At 47.2% G+C, this 18,322-nt stretch overlaps 2 protein-coding genes across 20 annotated transcripts in view; both read right to left on the reverse strand.

The window, feature by feature from the left end:
- Positions 1 to 6,550, reverse strand: part of VAV1 (vav guanine nucleotide exchange factor 1) — a 292,912-nt gene extending 286,362 nt beyond the window's left edge. Inside the window, exon 1 of the mRNA XM_063954104.1 lies at positions 5,914 to 6,550. Coding sequence (XP_063810174.1) covers positions 5,914 to 6,117 — 204 coding nt within the window. The 5' untranslated portion in view covers positions 6,118 to 6,550. The remainder of the gene's footprint in view (positions 1 to 5,913) is intronic.
- Positions 6,551 to 7,269: 719 nt separating this feature from the next.
- The window catches only part of MACF1 (microtubule actin crosslinking factor 1), a 564,002-nt gene continuing 552,949 nt past the window's right edge, over positions 7,270 to 18,322 (reverse strand). For all 19 annotated transcript variants that reach the window (XM_063954114.1, XM_063954106.1, XM_063954121.1 and 16 more), the window contains one exon: positions 7,270 to 8,522. In XM_063954114.1, coding sequence (XP_063810184.1) covers positions 8,287 to 8,522 — 236 coding nt within the window. In that variant the 3' untranslated portion in view covers positions 7,270 to 8,286. The remainder of the gene's footprint in view (positions 8,523 to 18,322) is intronic.

Raw genomic sequence — 18,322 nt, forward strand, 5'->3', positions numbered from 1 at the left:
CCGACCAAGTAACAGCTCGGCAAAGTTGTAAAGCCGAGACCCCTCGGGCAGCCGCCCAAGAAGAGCCCACTTTCCTCGTGGAATGGGCTTTTACAGATTTAGGGAGCGGCAGTCCAGCCGCAGAATGTGCAAGTTGAATCGTGCTACAGATCCAGCGAGCAATAGTCTGCTTAGAAGCAGGAGCACCCAGCTTGTTGGGTGCATACAGGATAAATAGCGAGTCAGTTTTCCTGACTCCAGCCGTCCTGGAAACATATATTTTCAGGGCCCTGACTACGTCCAGTAACTTGGAGTCCTCCAAGACCCACGTAGCCGCAGGCACCACAATAGGTTGGTTCACATGAAAAGCTGATACCACCTTAGGAAGGAATTGGGAACGAGTCCTCAATTTCGCCCTATCCATATGAAAATCAGATAAGGGCTTTTGCATGACAAAACCGCCAATTCTGATACGCGCCTGGCCGACGCCAAGGCCAACCGCATGACCACTTTCCATGTGAGGTATTTTAACTCTACGGATTTAAGTGGCTCAACCCAATGCGACTTCAGGAAATCCAACACCACGTTGAGATCCCACGGTGCCACTAGAGGCACAAACGGGGGCTGAATATGCAGCACTCCCTTAACAAAAGTCTGAACTTCAGGCAGTGAAGCCAGTTCTTTTTGGAAGAAAATGTACAGAGCCGAAATCTGGACCTTAACGTAACCCAATTTTAGGCCCGTAGTCACTCCTGACTGTAGGAAGTGCAGAAATCGACCCAGTTGAAATTCCTCCGTTGGGGCCTTCCTGGCCTCACACCAAGCAACATATTTTTGCCATATGCGGTGATAATATTTTGCGATCACATCTTTCCTAGCCTTAATCAGCGTAGGAATGACTTCCTCCGGAATGCCTTTTTCCTTTAGGATCCGGTGTTCAACCGCCATGCCGTCAAACACAGTCGTGGTAAGTCTTGGAACAGGCAGGGCCCCTGCTGTAGCAGGTCCTGTCTGAGCGGCAGAGGCCATAGGTCCTCTGAGATCATTTCTTGAAGTTCTGGGTACCAAGCTCTTCTTGGCCAATCCAGAACCACGAGTATAGTTCTTACTCCTCTCCTTCTTAGTATTCGCCATATCTTGGGTATGAGAGGCAAAGGAAGGAACACATACACCAACTGGTACACCCACGGTGTTACCAGAGCATCCACAGCTATCGCCTGAGGGTCCCTTGACCTGGCGCAATATCTTTTTAGCTTTATGTTGAGGCGGGACGCCATCACGTCCACCTGTGGCCTTTCCCAATGGTGTACAATAATTTTGAAGACTTCTGGATGAAGTCCCCACTCTCCCGGGTGGAGGTCGTGCCTGCTGAGAAAGTCTGCTTCCCAGTTGTCCACTCCGGGGATGAACACTGCTGACAGTGCTAACACATGATTTTCCGCCCATCAGAAAATCCTTGTGGCTTCTGCCATCACCATCCTGCTTCTTGTGCCGCCCTGCTGGTTTACATGGGCAACCGCCGTGATGTTGTCTGACTGGATCAGCACCGGCTGGTGTTGAAGCAGGGGTCTAGCCTGACTTAGGGCATTGTGAATGGCCCTTAGTCCCAGAATATTTATGTGTAGGGAAGTCTCCTGACTTGACCATAGTCCTTGGAAGTTTCTTCCCTGTGTGACTGCCCCCCAGCCTCGAAGGCTGGCATCTGTGGTCACCAGGACCCAGTCCTGTATGCCGAATCTGCGGCCCTCTAGAAGATGAGCACTCTGCAGCCACCACAACAGCGACACCCTGGCCCTTGGAGACAGGGTTATCAGCCGATGCATCTGAAGATGCAACCCGGACCACTTGTCCAACAGATCCCACTGGGAGATCCTTGCATGGAACCTACCGAATGGAATTTTTTCGTAAGAAGCTACCATCTTTCCCAGGACTCGCGTGCATTGATGCACCGACACCTGTATTTGTATTAGGAGGTCTCTGACTAGAGATGACAACTCCTTGGCCTTCTCCTCCGGGAGAAACCCTTTTTCCTGTTCTGTGTCCAGAACCATACCCAGGAACAGTAGACACGTCGTAGGAACCAGCTGCGACTTTGGACTATTCAGAATCCAGCCGTGCTGTTGTAGCACTTCCCGAGATAGTGCTACTCCGACGAACAACTGCTCCCTGGACCTCACCTTTATAAGGAGATCGTCCAAGTACGGGATAATTATAACTCCCTTTTTTTCCGAAGGAGTATCATCATTTCGGCCATTACCTTGGTAAATACCCTCGGTGCCGGGGACAGACCAACGGCAACGTCTGGAATTGGTAATGACAGTCCTGTACCACAATTTTGAGGTACTCTTGGTGAGGAGGGTAAATGGGGACATGCAGGTAAGCATCCTTGATGTCCAGTGATACCATGTAATCCCCTTCGTCCAGGCTTGCAATAACCGCCCTGAGCGATTCCATTTTGAACTTGAACCTTCGTATATAAGTGTTCAAGGATTTCAATTTTAGAATGGGTCTCACCGAACCGTCTGGTTTCGGTACCACAAACATTGTGGAATAGTAACCCCGGCCTTGTTGAAGGAGGGGTACCGTGATTATCACCTGCTGGAAGTACAGCTTGTGAATTGCCGCCAGTACTACCTCTCCTCGAGGGCAGTAGGCAAGGCTGATTTGAGTTAACGGCGAGGGGGAGTCACCCTGAAACTCCAGCTTGTATCCCTGTGATACTACTTGCAGAACCCAGGGAACCACCTGTGAGCGAGCCCACTGGTCGCTGAAGTTCCCGAGACGCGCCCCCACCGCACCTGGCTCCACCTGTGGAGCCCCAGCGTCATGCGGTGGACTCAGAGGAAGCGGGGGAAGATTTTTGATCCTGGGAACTGGCTGTCTGGTACAGCTTTTCCCCTCTTCCCTTGTCTCTGTGCAGAGAGGAAGCGCCTTTAACCCGCTTGCTTTTCTGAAGCCGAAAGGACTGTACCTTATAATACGGTGCTTTCTTAGGCTGTGAGGAAACTTGAGGTAAATTTTTTCCTTCCCAGCTGTTGCTGTGGATACGAGGTCCCAGATACCATCCCCAAACAATTCCTCATCCTTATAAGGCAGAATCTCATGTGCCTTTTAAAGTCAGCATCTCCTGTCCACTGCCGGGTCCCTAATACCCTCCTGGCAGAATGGACATTGCATTAATTCTGGAGGCCTGCCGGCAAATATCCCTCTGTGCATCCCTCATATATAAGACGACATCTTTAATATGCTCTATGTCTATGGTTAGCAAATAGTATCCCTGTCCTGACAGGGTAATAGACCACGCTGCAGCAGCACTATCCATGCTGAGGCAATTGCAGGTCTCAGTATAGTACCTGAGTGTGTATATACAGACTTCAGGATAGCCTCCTGCTTTTTATCAGCAGGCTCCTTCAAAGTGGCCGTATCCTAAGACGGCAGTGCCACCTTTTTTGACAAACGTGTGAGCGCCTTATCCACCCTAGGGGATATCTCCCAACGTGACCTGTCCTCTGGCGGGAAAGGGTACGCCATCAGAAACTTTATAGAAATTACCAGTTTCTTATCGGGGGAACCCACGCTTCTTCACACACTTCATTCACTCATCTGATGGGGGAACAAAACACTGTCTGCTTTTTCTCCCCAAACATAAAACCCCTTTTTTTGTGGTACCTGGGTTAATGTCAGAAATGTGTAACACATTTTTCATTGCCGAGATCATGCAACGGATGTTCCTAGTGGATTGTGTATATGTCTCAACCTCGTCGACACTGGAGTCAGACTCCGTGTCGACATCTGTGTCTGCCATCTGAGGTAGCGGGCGTTTTTGAGCCCCTGATGGCCTTTGAGACGCCTGGGCAGGCGCGGGCTGAGAAGCCGGCTGTCCCACAGCTGTTACGTCATCCAGCCTTTTATGTAAGGAGTTGACACTGTCGGTTAATACCTTCCACCTATCCATCCACTCTGGTGTCGGGCCCACAGGGGGCGACATCACATTTATCGGCATCTGCTCCGCCTCCACATAAGCCTCCTCATCAACCATGTCGACACAGCCGTACCGACACACCGCACACATACAGGGAATGCTCTGACTGAGGACAGGACCCCACAAAGTCTTTTGGGGAGACAGAGAGAGAGAGTATGCTAGCACACACCAGAGCGCTATATAATGCAGGGATTCACACTACCCACAGTGATTTTTCCCTTATAGCTGCTATAATACACATATTTGCGCCTAAATTTAGTGCCCCCCCCTCTCTTTTTTAACCCTTTGAGCCTAAAAACTACAGGGGAGAGCCTGGGGAGCTGTCTTCCAGCTGCACTGTGAAGAGAAAATGGCGCCATTGTGCTGAGGGAGATAGCCCCGCCCCTTTTTCTGCGGACTTTCTCCCGCTTTTTTATGGATCCTGGCAGGGGTATTTTACACATATATAGCCTCTAGGACTATATATTGTGTTATTTTGCCAGACAAGGTGTTAATATTGCTGCTCAGGGCGCCCCCCCCCCAGCGCCCTGCACCCATCAGTGACCGGAGTGTGAGGTGTGCATGAGGAGCAATGGCGCACAGCTGCAGTGCTGTGCGCTACCTTGTTGAAGACCGAAGTCTTCTGCCGCCGATTTTCCGGACCATCTTCATGCTTCTGGCTCTGTAAGGGGGACGGCGGCGCGGCTCCGGGACCGAACGATCGAGGTCGGGTCCTGTGTTCGATCCCTCTGGAGCTAATGGTGTCCAGTAGCCTAAGAAGCCCAAACTATCTCCAGTCAGGTAGGTTCGCTTCTTCTCCCCTTAGTCCCTCGTAGCAGTGAGTCTGTTGCCAGCAGATCTCACTGAAAATAAAAAACCTAAAATAAACTTTCTTTTTCTAGGAGCTCAGGAGAGCCCCTAGTGTGCATCCAGCTCAGCCGGGCACAAGATTCTAACTGAGGTCTGGAGGAGGGTCATAGTGGGAGGAGCCAGTGCACACCAGGTAGTCCTAAAGCTTTCTTTAGTTGTGCCCAGTCTCCTGCGGAGCCGCTAATCCCCCTGGTCCTTACGGAGTTCCCAGCATCCACTAGGACGTCAGAGAAAAGTATTGTTTTTAGCCCTTTTTACACCATAATGTAAACTTTAGTGAATTTACCTGTAGAAAATGGAACACTCACACGCTACAGACTGTACCTGTCCTCGCTTCACAAGGACACACAAAAGAGGATGTTTCTCCACTGACAGAAACAAAGAACTTACACTGTCATAAATAGGAACTGACTTGTGAATCACTCATTCAGTAGTCAAAAAGCCTCAGATAAGTTTGATCATCATGAATAGTCATTGATAGGCACCAGCCCTTGCTGCTCATTAGAAGGCAGGCAGATATTCCAGTGTGTGAATAAGCCACAGGGGATATTACACGGACACAAGTCTTTGCTCTCTCTGGCAGGTCAGTGCTGCTGGAATTTCAACATTCACCGTTTACACAGAGACTGGTGTTGTGTACATGGGGTCATCTATGTACATTACTATTTGTGCACTGACTACATAGAAATAAAGTATGGAACATAGATGTTGGTGCAGTAAAATATATGTGCACTCACTATATACAAATATAATATGGAAACAGATGTTGTGGCAGTAAAATGCATTGTATATGCACTGACTACTGTATATAGATAGATTGTAAGCTTGCGAGCAGGGCCTTCCTACCTCTATGACTGTTATCACCCAGTTTGTTATTGTTATTTCAAATTGTAAAGCGCAACGGAATTTGCTGCGCTATATAAGAAACTGTTAATAAATAAATAAATAAATAAATATATACAAATGTAACATGGAAGCATAGATGTTGTGGCAGTAATATATATTGTACTTACAAATTTACCCGCACATTGTAAAAATCATAAACTTATAGCTAGATAAATATGGAATTAGTGCGTGTGGCACCAAGCACTCTTCGGCTGTACCTGCGACATCTGCGGGCGGACATTGATTTCACTCAAGTTGACTATATGAGGCATCAGGTTATTGAGCAGCTGGCAGAGCAGGACTCCATCCCGTAGTGCTTGAGCCAGGTCACACACCTGTGCTGTGTCCCATGTCACACGATGATTAGGAGGAAGCACGCGACAGTCAATCAGCCACCGGGCACAGTGCCTCCACAACTCCATCTCTACCTCTATGCCCAAAAAGGTGGGGTGGGGCAGAAAAACACAAAAAGTACCCAGTGCCCTTAACAGAGATGAGAAAGATGGTGAGAGGAGACAGAAATGGGAACCTTGCGATTGCTGAGACGTGTTCTTACAGACAGACTCGTACTGTATGTCACTGAAGAGTTACTTCCGGAGTCTAATGAGGAAGAAACCTGCTTTACTTCCTCTTCTGCAACCGTCACACTGAAAGAGTGTGTGTTTGTGTAGCATGCTTATGTATAATAAAGTATGTAGACTGGTATGTGAAGAATTCTGGATGTACATGCATTTTTGTGACCAGGAACACTAATATCTATCGGGTATAATAAAAGCAAGATATTCATTTACTGCAACAGCCACAGTAGTTATAAATTTTGAAGATATAAGAATCAGGGGTTTGGCTGTGGCTTAACTAGTCATTAACTTAGTATCACTATGCAAAAGTGCAACCACAAACATAAAAGGCACCCTTTAATCTCTGTGACTGTATGCAAATGTATTTGGTGTATCAAAGTGCAGACATAACTTAGCAAAATGCTTCAAATGCTAAACTTGCTCATTATACCATAAGGCATGGGTCTTCAACCTGCGGCCCTCCAGCTGCTGTGGAACTGCACATCCCAGCATGCCCTGCCACAGTTTTGCCATTAAGGCATGCTAAAACGGAGGCAGGGCATATTGGGATGTGTAGTTCCACAGCAGCTGGAGGGCCACAGGTTTAAGACCCATGCCATAAGGCCTTCATATGGAGTATGGAGAAAGAAACCACTGACGTGAGGTCAATCTCGGCAGCATATACACAATCATTAACCACATACTGACCTTCAGAATGGAGGTTTGGATAAGAAGACAAAATGAAAAAGCCAAATGATATGGAGGAAAGAAAGCTGAGTTTTCTAGGAGAGGCAACACACTGTTCAATGAGGATGAATCTTTATTCTCAACGATATCAGGAGTAAAAAGCTTATATAACAAATGAGAATATTTGTTATGCTACTAGATTGTAAAACAAGAAATACGTGACCAAAGTTTAGGATTCAGTGTAGAACGTTGAGAAGTTTTCACATAAACTTCCATATTTTGCCTTTGTCATTCCTAGAACAGAAGACAAATGACACAAAGTATACCTCATTTTGTTACTGCAAGCAATTTTAATACAAAATGTGTTGTTGTTTGTTTTAACAGTTCATTGGTACAGCATCAACTTCTGTTGCAAACTAACTGAGAAAATCACACAGCAGCCTGGTTAGAACCGGACGTAATGACAGGTAACAGGAGAGATCCATCCGAGTCCTAACACCTCCGCCCCACAAGTTCAGTCTGTCGGGGGGAGAACCAGCATACAAATGTAAGGAAGGAATTGTGCTCCCATTTTATTGATGCACAACTGTGTCTACAATGAATATGTCACATAATTCCTAAGTGGAATGATCATTAAATAATAAATAAGAAAATCCTATGCAGATAAATAAAACATATGTAGTTTACAATTAGAAAATCAGATGAATCTGGGATGTGTGCAAAATGGTTGTGGCGAAGCATAGGCTGCACCAAGATTTGGAATTTAATGTCACGCATGTTGCTGCTCTCAAACATCACACAATTATTTGTCCATTTTTAATGGCAGTTGCTAAAAGAGACTTGATATAGTTATTGTATGGTCTAAGCAGAATGTGCAAGTGCTGTCAATTTAGAAAGACTAAATCTTGTGTCAGTATCTGATCCCTCTGCAATTTAATAAAGTATTGTCATATACAAAACAGGGGATTTCCCTATTAAAGTGTAGTAGTGTTTCCCTAGGATATGAACCCTAAAAAAAAGGGTCCCATACCCTGCAGTCAGAATATTAGCGGTTTACTCTCCTGTTTTACACTCCAACTTTCTACCAGTGTCCCTGAATCTTCCCAGGAATTCACACAAGGCTTTGTATCTACAGAAATATTCACATGGAAGTAGTAACGTACAAAACCAAAAGAAACAGATAAGGCAGGTATAAACATTTTTGTCGTTTACATGTATAGACTATAGAAATTTCTCCACCTAGAGAATTAGTGTACATCCAGATGTACAGTACATGATAGAAAATGTCATGGTCTGCCCAGATTGTGGGCTATTTGCTCTTGTGCCGGACATTTGCGTAGTTTAGGACTATCTCTTTGTGCCTGGCGTTTTAGGAGTGCTGGCAGTTTTCTTGGACATGGTAGGGATTTTGGAAGGTTTTGACAGTCCTCTGCGGGATGGTCCCCCAGCAGCGCTACTCTCTGAGGTGTCTGAACAAGCTGACTGTGTCTCTAGAAGGTCAAAGTCAGAGGCGTCACTTCCCCGGCGGCTGCTGGCACGGCTTCCGGTGCGGCTCCCGGCACGACTGCCACTTTTTTTGGGATCTGGAATAGAAAACCGAGGGGGGTCAGATATCAAAGATGCTAAACAGTAATTCTTTATGGCTTTTGACTAGTGCACCATAGAGGCCTAAATGTCAAGTGTTTACAAAATATTCTCTACTTCACTCAATTACTGATATAACTATAAAACTTCCAATGTCTATAAGACTGCATAGGAGACCACAAATAGGTTGAACTCGATGGACAATTGTCTTTTTTCAACCTTAGTTACTATGTTACTATGTATATTATTGTGCCTGCACTTTACTTCAAATCCACTGGAGATCATTTACTAAACACTAACTACGATATTCAATTTCCCGCACCGATTGCGGGTGTTAAAGTTTTGCCGGGGGGGCTATCTAATTAGCCCTGATAAGCCGGCGCGTGCCATGGCTTATCAGGGATTTTGTTTCACCTGCCTCTGGCAGGCGAAGCAAAATCCCCTATAACAGCCCCGTTTTCATCCGAAAACTGAGCTATTTCACCCGAAAACACATAGGTTTCACTGAACCTGTGTGTTTACGGGTGTAACTGCAACTTTTACCAGCCGAGCTAATCAAATAGCCTGACCGCAGCACCTGAAGACACATCAAGGGTTTTTACTCCCGATGTCTCTTCGGGCAAAATTGAATATCCCTCTTAATCAGATTTGGTTCCTCTGTGGCTCTCAATTCACACAAGACCACATAGATTCATGCCAAAGTAGTGAGAAGTTGGGCAGAGTGATGGTTTGCTTAGAGAGTCTTCAGCACCTAGTTTTGTAGAGCAGTGTAAAAATTTAATCTATATTGTAATAGGAAGATATATATTTACATCAAGACTGGTTATATTGCAGGAAAATCAGGATTTTGGTACTTACCGATAAATCCCTTTCTCCGATTCCACAGGGGCCACTGGAGCATAGTTACAATGGGGAAATAGTAGGCAGTAATTGGGAGCTGGCACTTTAAAATTCTCACACTGTGGCTAGCTCCTCCCCTACTATCTCCCCTCCAAGCCAGTCTACGTAAAACTGTGCCCGATGAGAGATGGAATAAACAAACCTTAAGGTAGAGGAGGTTAATGACGCCCTGTAAACCAGGATAACCCAAACTAAACCTGGAACAGAACCTGACAAAAACCAGGCTAGCCTGAACTCAACAAGCAGTCATATGGTGATCTGCAAACCGTTAAGCAAAAAACAAGGAGGAACAGCGCTGGGCGGGCGTCCAGTGGCCCCTGTGGAATCGGAGAAAGGGATTTATCGGTAAGTACCAAAATCCTGATTTCTCCTTCATCCACTAGGGGCCACTGGAGCGTAGTTACAATGGGTACGTCCCAGAGCTCCCAAAAACGGGTGGGAGAGCGCTGAGAGTCCTGTAAAAACTGCTCGGCCAAACTGTGATGCAGAGGCCGCAAAAGTGTCAAACTTGTAGAATTTGACAAAACGAATGTCGGTTCGACCAAGTAGCCGCCCGACAAAGTATTCATGGATACCCCACGGGCAGCCGCCCACGAAGGTCTTACAACGCGCGTAAAGTGCGCTGAAATGGAAAACGGAGGCTCCCTAGCAACCGCCAAGAAGACTGTCTGATGGTCAGATGTATCCAACGGCCCAGCGTATGTTGGGACCCCGGCTATTTAGCACGGGAGCATCGTACAGAACAAAGAAGAAAAACACTTAATCGAATAGCCTAAGACCTCTGTAGAGAGAGTCGGCGAGCCCTGACAACATTCAAAGAGGACCGAAAAACACTAGTGTCAGATTTATATGAAAAATGGACATCCCCTCTGGAAGAAACGACCGCTGAGGCCGAAGCTCAGCCAGGGGAGTTGCCAATAGAGTACTCCCTGAAAAAGAGGCCGAACTTACGGCCGCTAGGCTAATCTCTTTTGGAAGAAAACCGAAAAAGGCAGAGACCTAAAATTCCGGTCAGTGTGGTTTGAAGCGCAGCGGAGCAAAACCTCCCAGAGAAACCAAAGATGACGGCTGAATGGTAACTGAAAGAAGGGGAAAAAAACCCTTTTATCCTTATGTCCCATAAAGTTTTCCAAAAGTGGCAAAAGCGAGAAAGAGGTAACAGACTTCTGAACTCGGGGCCCAGTAGGCCTAACCGAACTAGGGAACTCCTCCCTTCTGAGGTCTCGTGAATAGTCACACGGTTAAACGAAACCAGTGTAAGATTGAACAAAGAAAAAGGAGCCTGTTGAAGTAGACAGTCCAGTCTAGGTAGGAGCCAAGGCTCCTCTACTGACAACAGGTGTATCTGTATCTTCAAGTCATGCGTGGCCCAACCAGCGCCACCGAGAGGACTAGCACGCATAATCCCCTCCTGTGTTACTGAACATGAGGTAGAAATAGAAAAGGAGGCAGGATAGAATAACCAGAAACTCCCAGGAGCCCTGAGGGCATCCTCGGCTACTGCCGCCAGAGCTCACGTCCGAGAGTAATAAAGGGTTAAAGAGTCAGGCAGAACGCCCTGAGGTCGATCCGAAATCTCCGCCCACAGCGGACCAGCTGACAAAACTCCGGGGAATGTTCCCTCACCCGGGAGTCTGACCTGGTGGCTTGACCTGGAAAGAAGATTGTTGTCCCCCGCTCAGAGAGGAATGGAGGCGACCACTGATTGCGTCGCAACTTGACTGAAGGAATAGAGTACATGGTGCCGAGGAAGGAAAAATCCTCTGACGGACCGTGTTGAGAAACGTCTACGAGAAGCCGAAATTGGATCTGTGTCGAACCAGAAGCTCCTGGATCCTCCGGATATTCAGTAGCCACCTAATGTACAGAGTGGGATAGTAGCAGTAGATTGTCCCATTAGGGAACCAACGTCACCCACTGCCCTTGAAAAAGAGTTGTGATCTTCCTGAACCCTGTGGGAGCGGAAGAGAGACCGAAAGGAAAGGACTGACAGTGAAAATGAGAATCCTGTAATGCGAATCTGAGAAAATCCCGTCCAACGGAAATCAGTAAACAGGCATCTCTGAAGACAAGGGACACGTAAAACTCCCTTTCTTGTTCAAACTAGCAATCACAGACTAAAAGGATTCTAAGGCCAGAATACGCCTGTCCGAGCCAACTGGCTTCGGAACGTGAAAAGAAAACAAAGGCCTGAGAACTGTCCCGCTTCAAATGATATGTGAAAAACAGGGATCAACACCCTTTGCGGTTAGAAGCCTATGGAGCGCAGCCTGCAGTATGACTCTCTTGTCATCGTAAATCGGCCGACCCATGCCGAGGGACTCCTGAGACGGTTGTACTCCAAAATCTAGTTTGTAACCGCCCAAGCCTTCTCCCACCGACCTGCGCCTACCCTGGGACCCCTCCAGGTGGTAGGAAAGTCTGACCTGTAGTGGGTGTATAGGATGACCTAAAATCAGACTGGACCGAGGATGTTGAACCTCTGCTTCAGCTTTTTACCCTGAGAACCCCTGGCGACGGAGATATCGCCCGTGTGGAGTCGAAAGCTTGAAAGGGCACGGAAAAATCTAAAGGAAAGACCAGTAAAGGTCTGTCTTGGAGCTGGGGCAGTAGTAGGAGAAAGCAAAGAGGACTTACCTCCAATGGTTCAAGAAATCCTGCAGAAAGTTCCTTCCCCAGAACCATCTGCCCCGTAGGATTTCATGTTCACCTGTCACTGTCGCAGCCCCAGAGGCCGTCGGGTTAAGACAGCCCAAGCGAAGATGCAGGGTCCGAGTCTGCAGATGTGGAGACCTCCAAAGAACATAAAGCAGAATCGTGATTCTGACCTGTACCAAAGTATCAATTGATCCTGATGCGAAGCATCCTGTAACCTAGAGGGCAATTGTTCTCCAACCTACTTGCTCCGGACACGGTAGAACCGCGCTGCCGTATATGTCGATGGATCCCTGAGCAAGGTTGCTTCAGGAAAACGGCAGCTTGATGGACCGGCGATACATCGAGGGGTATACCCTAGAGAGGTTCTGATACCATCTCCTGCCGTCTGCGGGGAAAGGATAGGAAAACAAACATTGTTTGATACCTGATATTGTGTATTCGGGTGTCTGTCGGCCGCCTACCGGAGCCTGCCCAGCTCATCCGAAACTGGACCAGTCGCTGTCATTTCGTCATTGGCGTGGAACCCCGATGGACTTGACGTGTCCGCCTCCTTTACCTGCAGTATCAGACGAACTGCTGTATAATGCATCTGGATATTCTGAGACACTGGTTCAGATCCACAGAAAACAGACATCATCAGTAATGTAACCTGGAATGTTAGCAAGGTTCCTTTAGAAACCTGGAGAGGTGAAATGACGTATAAGGTCTCTGGTTAACAGTGACATTACCTGCATAATCTGAGCTGTTCAAACAGGAGTGTCCTGCAGGTGTGTGGAGGGCTAAGCAGATGGCTCCACCCCATACTTCACACCTAAGAGGGAATTCTTTGACTATCCCAGGTGAGACAAACGAAAGGAGAAAAGGTGGGTTAAATAAACACAGCCCTATGTAAGGTCTGCACTATAATGTGTAGTGACCGACACGACTCAAATAAACTTTCTGGAGCAGCGGAGACCTGAACCAGTAGCGCTGCGCTGTGGGACAGGAGTCTTAGCCCTAGGCTATAGGAGCTCCCCTTAAAGTTTCAGATACCCGCTATTAGCGTACTGAGCCGCTGCGCTATTTGTCTGATGCCACACACATTCCCCAAATTACAAATAGCATTAGTAACTAGTGACACCAAGGAATAATAAAGGGAAGGCAACACCCCGCCCTGTATGTAGTGTACCGCTAATTTAGGTGCACCAGATGTTTTCGGAGGTTCCGCTGGCTTTTCAAAATGGTGACCAGCCTGTGAGAAAAGATGGGGGAAAATGTTATGTGGCAAGGTGGGGTATTCTGTTATTAGAAAAACATTGCGGAAATGTTTGTTTTATCCCCTATATATGGTATTGTATGGATATATCTTTATACACACCCACTTAAATATATATATATATATATATATATATATATATACACAAACATAACTATATATGTATATATACACACACACCACAGTGAACCCAACCGTGTAGATAAACACTGTCTATGTGAGCCTAATAGGGTAGATAAATACTGTGTATATGTAGGGTAAAGAAATACTGCACAGTAGATTTTTAATTATTAATGAGCTGAGCCCCAGCTCCTGTAATAGAGCAGGTTCCCTGATCTACATGTAGGAAATGCCTGGCAGAGGACTCTACTGCAGGGAGGAATGTAGCTATATTTGAGCAGCACAAAGCATGGAGAAGCTAAAAACCCCAGAGACAGGGTCTGTTGCCTAGAGACACTGAGCTTGGGAGCCCGCTGAGTAAAGCGGGTTATAAGCCTTTACTCCCCCCTCCTACCTGCAAAGAAATCCTCCCTGCACAGCCAGGAGAGGAAATGAGCCTTCAGCGGGAGACTGTGGAGCGGCATGCTGCAGCGGCGCGGGGAGCGGAGAGAGCCCGCCGTACAGAGTGGGAGTTAGCTCTGCCCCCCCAGCTTCGGCGCCCAATTTTAATCCGCTGCCAATGTATCCCCCGGCTGCCTTGCTGCGGCCGGGGAGCGGGTAAATGTAACCCCCGGCCGCCTGTATGCTGCGGCCGGGGAGTGGGTAAATGTAACCCCCGGCCGCCTGTATGCTGCGGCCGGGGAGCGGATCCATTGTAAATGTAACCCCCCGGCCGCCTGTATGCTGCGGCCGGGGAGCGGTGTGTAACCTGTAACCCCCCGTCCGCCTGTATGCTGCGGCCGGGGAGCGGAGAGTCTGAGCCCGCCGGACGGAGCGGGAGTTAGCTCCGCCCCCCTGTTCCGGCGCCACTTTTAAATGTAAAAACCCGCTATGTATTACCCGGCTACTTGTATGCTGCGGCCGGGTAGTGTAAATGTATCACCCGGCTGCCTGTCTGCTGCAGCCGGGGATTGAAGAGCGCTGAGCCCGCTTACAGAGCGGGCTGAAGCTCCGTCCCCACATAATGGCGCCAAATTCGAATTAGTAAGTGCGCCCTCTCCTCTCCTGATGCACTGCAACCTTATAAGGGGGTTGGAGGTTAGGCTGGCTCAGGACACAACGCAGTAAAGACCACATCTAAAGAGTCTCACTCTGCACATGTAAAATTACACATCAGTCTGGAGGGGGGGGGGGAGATTGTACTCACCACTGTCCTGATGTAGACCGATCGGCCCCGACACGCGCCGCACGCAGCGGTGTCCGGCCCCTTTTGGTACTCACCGCTGCCGTGATCTTCTGCTGGTGGAGCGGCCCCGACACGCGCCGCAAGCAGCGGTGTCCGGCCAACTCAGGAGAGCTCAGTGTCTCCCTCAGCCGGGGCCCATCCCGAGCCGCACGCAGCTGCGATGGGACCCCGCCGGCAGCCTCCCGCGGTGCAGACTGGCAGTGGCAGAGCTGCCAGTCTGTGTGTGAAAGAAAAAATAAAATAATAAAGAAAAAAGAAAAATTTCTTCAGCTAAACCCAAGTGAACCAGCTCACATCGGGCACTAACTAAGACTGGCTTGGAGGGGAGATAGTAGGGGAGGAGCTAGCCACAGTGTGAGAATTTTAAAGTGCCAGCTCCCAATTACTGCCTACTATTTCCCCATTGTAACTACGCTCCAGTGGCCCCTAGTGAATGAAGGAGAAAATATGGTTGTATCAATGGAAAAATGTTTTCCAGTATTTAGAACTTACGTATGAGCCAACCAAAAATGTAGATTGGTATTAGATGCCCTACAACGATTTTAAAATAACAGATTTTTATATTTTTTGTTTGCATTATTCTGTGGATGAATACCTTTATTGCCGTCTCCCAGCTATATCTGTCAACACTTATGGCTATTTTCGACCATATCTGATAAAATAAACGACTTGGCATGCCTCCACGTTATAGGATAACTCCTGCTGGATTCCTTAACTGAAATACAGATTTCTCCAGCAGCGTCCACAGGTTATCCACAGGATAACAATGGGACATGATGAAGCGACAGCGGATTTGCACCAATCGGTCAAAGCTTTTCGGCCTCCCAGCATGCAACAGGCCCGTCCATATATCCCCGCCTCCTTGCTCAGGAAAATCCGTTTGTTTGGTGCAGCAGGAGCCGGACCATGGTCAGAGGGCTTCTGGTTTTTAGCAGCCCTAAGCTATTTTATTTTTATAGTCTTACTATTTTTTCTTGAGTGATCTTTCTAAACAGCGTCTGCCGGGTCGCGACAACACTTACCCGCGAGTACAGTGCTGTTTAGGTAGGCGTCTGTGTTGGATATACTAGCAGGTCCAGCAGACGTTACCAGGTTGTGGCCGGAGCACGGGGAGAAGGTAAGGCATCGGTTCCGCTTAGCAGGGGAATACGGACACAGCCGCACTGTTTTGGGAGGAGACTACCAATAAGTCGCTGACGTGGCTGCCACCTCGGGTGCACCAGCACTAGGCCTTAGGGATCAGAGGCTCCAGGAATAGTATGAGGCCGCGATCCCTAGGGTTGATGTCAGCAGTGGGGAATCAGACACTCTCCTGGTTGCCTCTCCACCCGGTTCATGACCAGTTTCCTCCGAGTCTCCCCCCATGAACTGTTTCCCGCTTCAGTCTCAGACGCTGTACACAAAGGGGACCCAGTCGCAGCATAGGCGGCTGTGTGATGCGTGCGTCGGTGTTCACTGTGCGTCTGTGTTCACTATAGGTTCATGGAGCGGCATTGTACACTAGTAGCGTTTTGATCCACTCAGCGTTCTCTAACGTATTGATCGGTCCTGGAAGCGAGGAGAATCTCCCTGTATCCCACTCTACTGAGTACGGGTAATACAGCAATAAGTCTCTATCTACCCTTTTGAGTACGAACAGTAAGATAAGTGCCTATTGCATATGAGTCTGTACATATTTACTGTTGTTTCTTTCGCAATGCATCTGAATACGTTAGATCTGTTTAAACATGATGCAGTAATATGTTCTCCTACATACTTAAAATTGAGTTGTAGCTGATGATATGCTCATATTGCTTATTATACTAATGTAAAACATGTGACTGACTGCTAGTGTGATTGCTGACTTTACTATATTTCTCTCAGTTTGTTTTATTTCGATCCTCATTGCTGGTGTATGGGTAGGGTCGGATTGTACGTCACTTTAAGAAATTTAAAGTGATTACAGTCACAAATTGTGTAGTATACTGTGGAAGTGTTGATTATTTATCATGTCTAAGAGAAGAAAAGGTGAGGAAGGTACACTCACGGCAACACCAACACTCATATCATGTTTTACTTGCAGAGCTGTGTTATCCTCTCAGGATCTGGTTCAGGATGGTTTGTGTGCAAATTGTTTTAGCTTTCCCCAGGGGTTATTGAAAAATACAAGGCAGATTCAGGTGCAGATGGATCCACCTTGGGCTATGTTTGCACAGACTTAATCCAGTATAGCTGAATGGATAATTCCTCCAATCCTGTACCAGGGATAGGTTATACTATTACCCTTACATGCAGCTCCCCACCTATGGTGTATCACTTCCAGCAGGAGCCTCTCAAAAGAAACACGCTGATAAGATGGTGGTAAGTAAATCTTCACCCTCACAGGCTACACATGATTCAGAAGGGGATTCATCTGAAGATGAAAGCTCAATAAATTCTACTTCGGCATACGAAGAGGAGGAGGAAGGTCTCAGCTCAGTGGATATAGCCGAGTTCATTAAAGCAATGAAAGCCATTCTATCCTTAGAGGTTTCAGCAGAGCCTGTGTTAAAAACCAAGGCACCTGTGTTTAAACGCCCCAAAACAGTTAAGACTGAGTTTCCAGGGTCAGATCAGCTGACGGAAATTATGGAAGAGGCTTGGGCTACGCCCAATAAGAAATTTAGAATTCCTAAGAAATGGAATTCCAATTATCCTCTTCCAGCTGGGGATTGTTTAAAAAGGGAGGTGGCTCCTAAAGTAGATACGCATGTAATTCGATTAGTGCAAAAATTTACATTACCTTTCCCTTCAACATCATTAAATGATGTCACGGATAGGAAAGTGGATGATTTTCTAAAAAAACATTTTTTTCCCTGTCTGGGGCAGTCATTGGTGCAGTGAATGTAAAATGGACTGTAAGTCTTTCAGAGTTTCAGGGTCTTGGCACTCCTTCAGGCAGGAATGGATAAAGGTTTGAAGGTGGCTTGAGAGTGCAAGTGTCGGCATTGACTATATGGTTCCAAAAGAAAATTGCCAATTTACAGGATGTGCGTACTTTTTTTCCAGGGAATGCTGCGCATTCAACCTCCTTTTGTTCCTCCTACAGTGCCTTGGGACTTAAGTCTAGTCCTGAAAGCCCTTCATGTTGCCCCGTTTGAACCACTTAATAAAGTGGATCTTAAATGGTTGACAGCTAAAGTTCTCTTTCTACTGGCTATGGCGTCAGCTAGAAGAATATCAGATTTAGGGGCATTATTAGGTCATTCCCCATTTCTGATTTTTTATCCAGATAAAGCAGTTCTCAGAACTAGATCTGGGTATCTTCCGAAGGTTGTGTCTAAATTCCACCTTAATTAAGAAATTGTAGTCCCAGCTTTCCAGGTACCGAGTCTTTCTGCGGGAGATTCATCGCTGGACGTGGTCCGTGCATTAAGGATCTACGTGGATCATACCAGTGCCATCAGAAAGACAGATTCTCTCTTCATTCTCTACGGATTTCACAAGAGAGGATGGCCTGCTAATAAGCAGACAGTGGAAAGATGGCTTCAGATGACGATTTCAGAAGCATATTCTCAGGCTGATCTCCCTGTTCCGGCTAATGTCTCTGCTCACTCTACTCGTAAGGTAGGTCCATCATGGGCAGCACAACGTGGTGCTTCAGCAGAACAGATATTTAAGGT

The sequence above is a fragment of the Pseudophryne corroboree genome, chromosome 2, assembly GCF_028390025.1.
Source record: "Pseudophryne corroboree isolate aPseCor3 chromosome 2, aPseCor3.hap2, whole genome shotgun sequence".
Taxonomy (NCBI): domain Eukaryota; kingdom Metazoa; phylum Chordata; class Amphibia; order Anura; family Myobatrachidae; genus Pseudophryne; species Pseudophryne corroboree.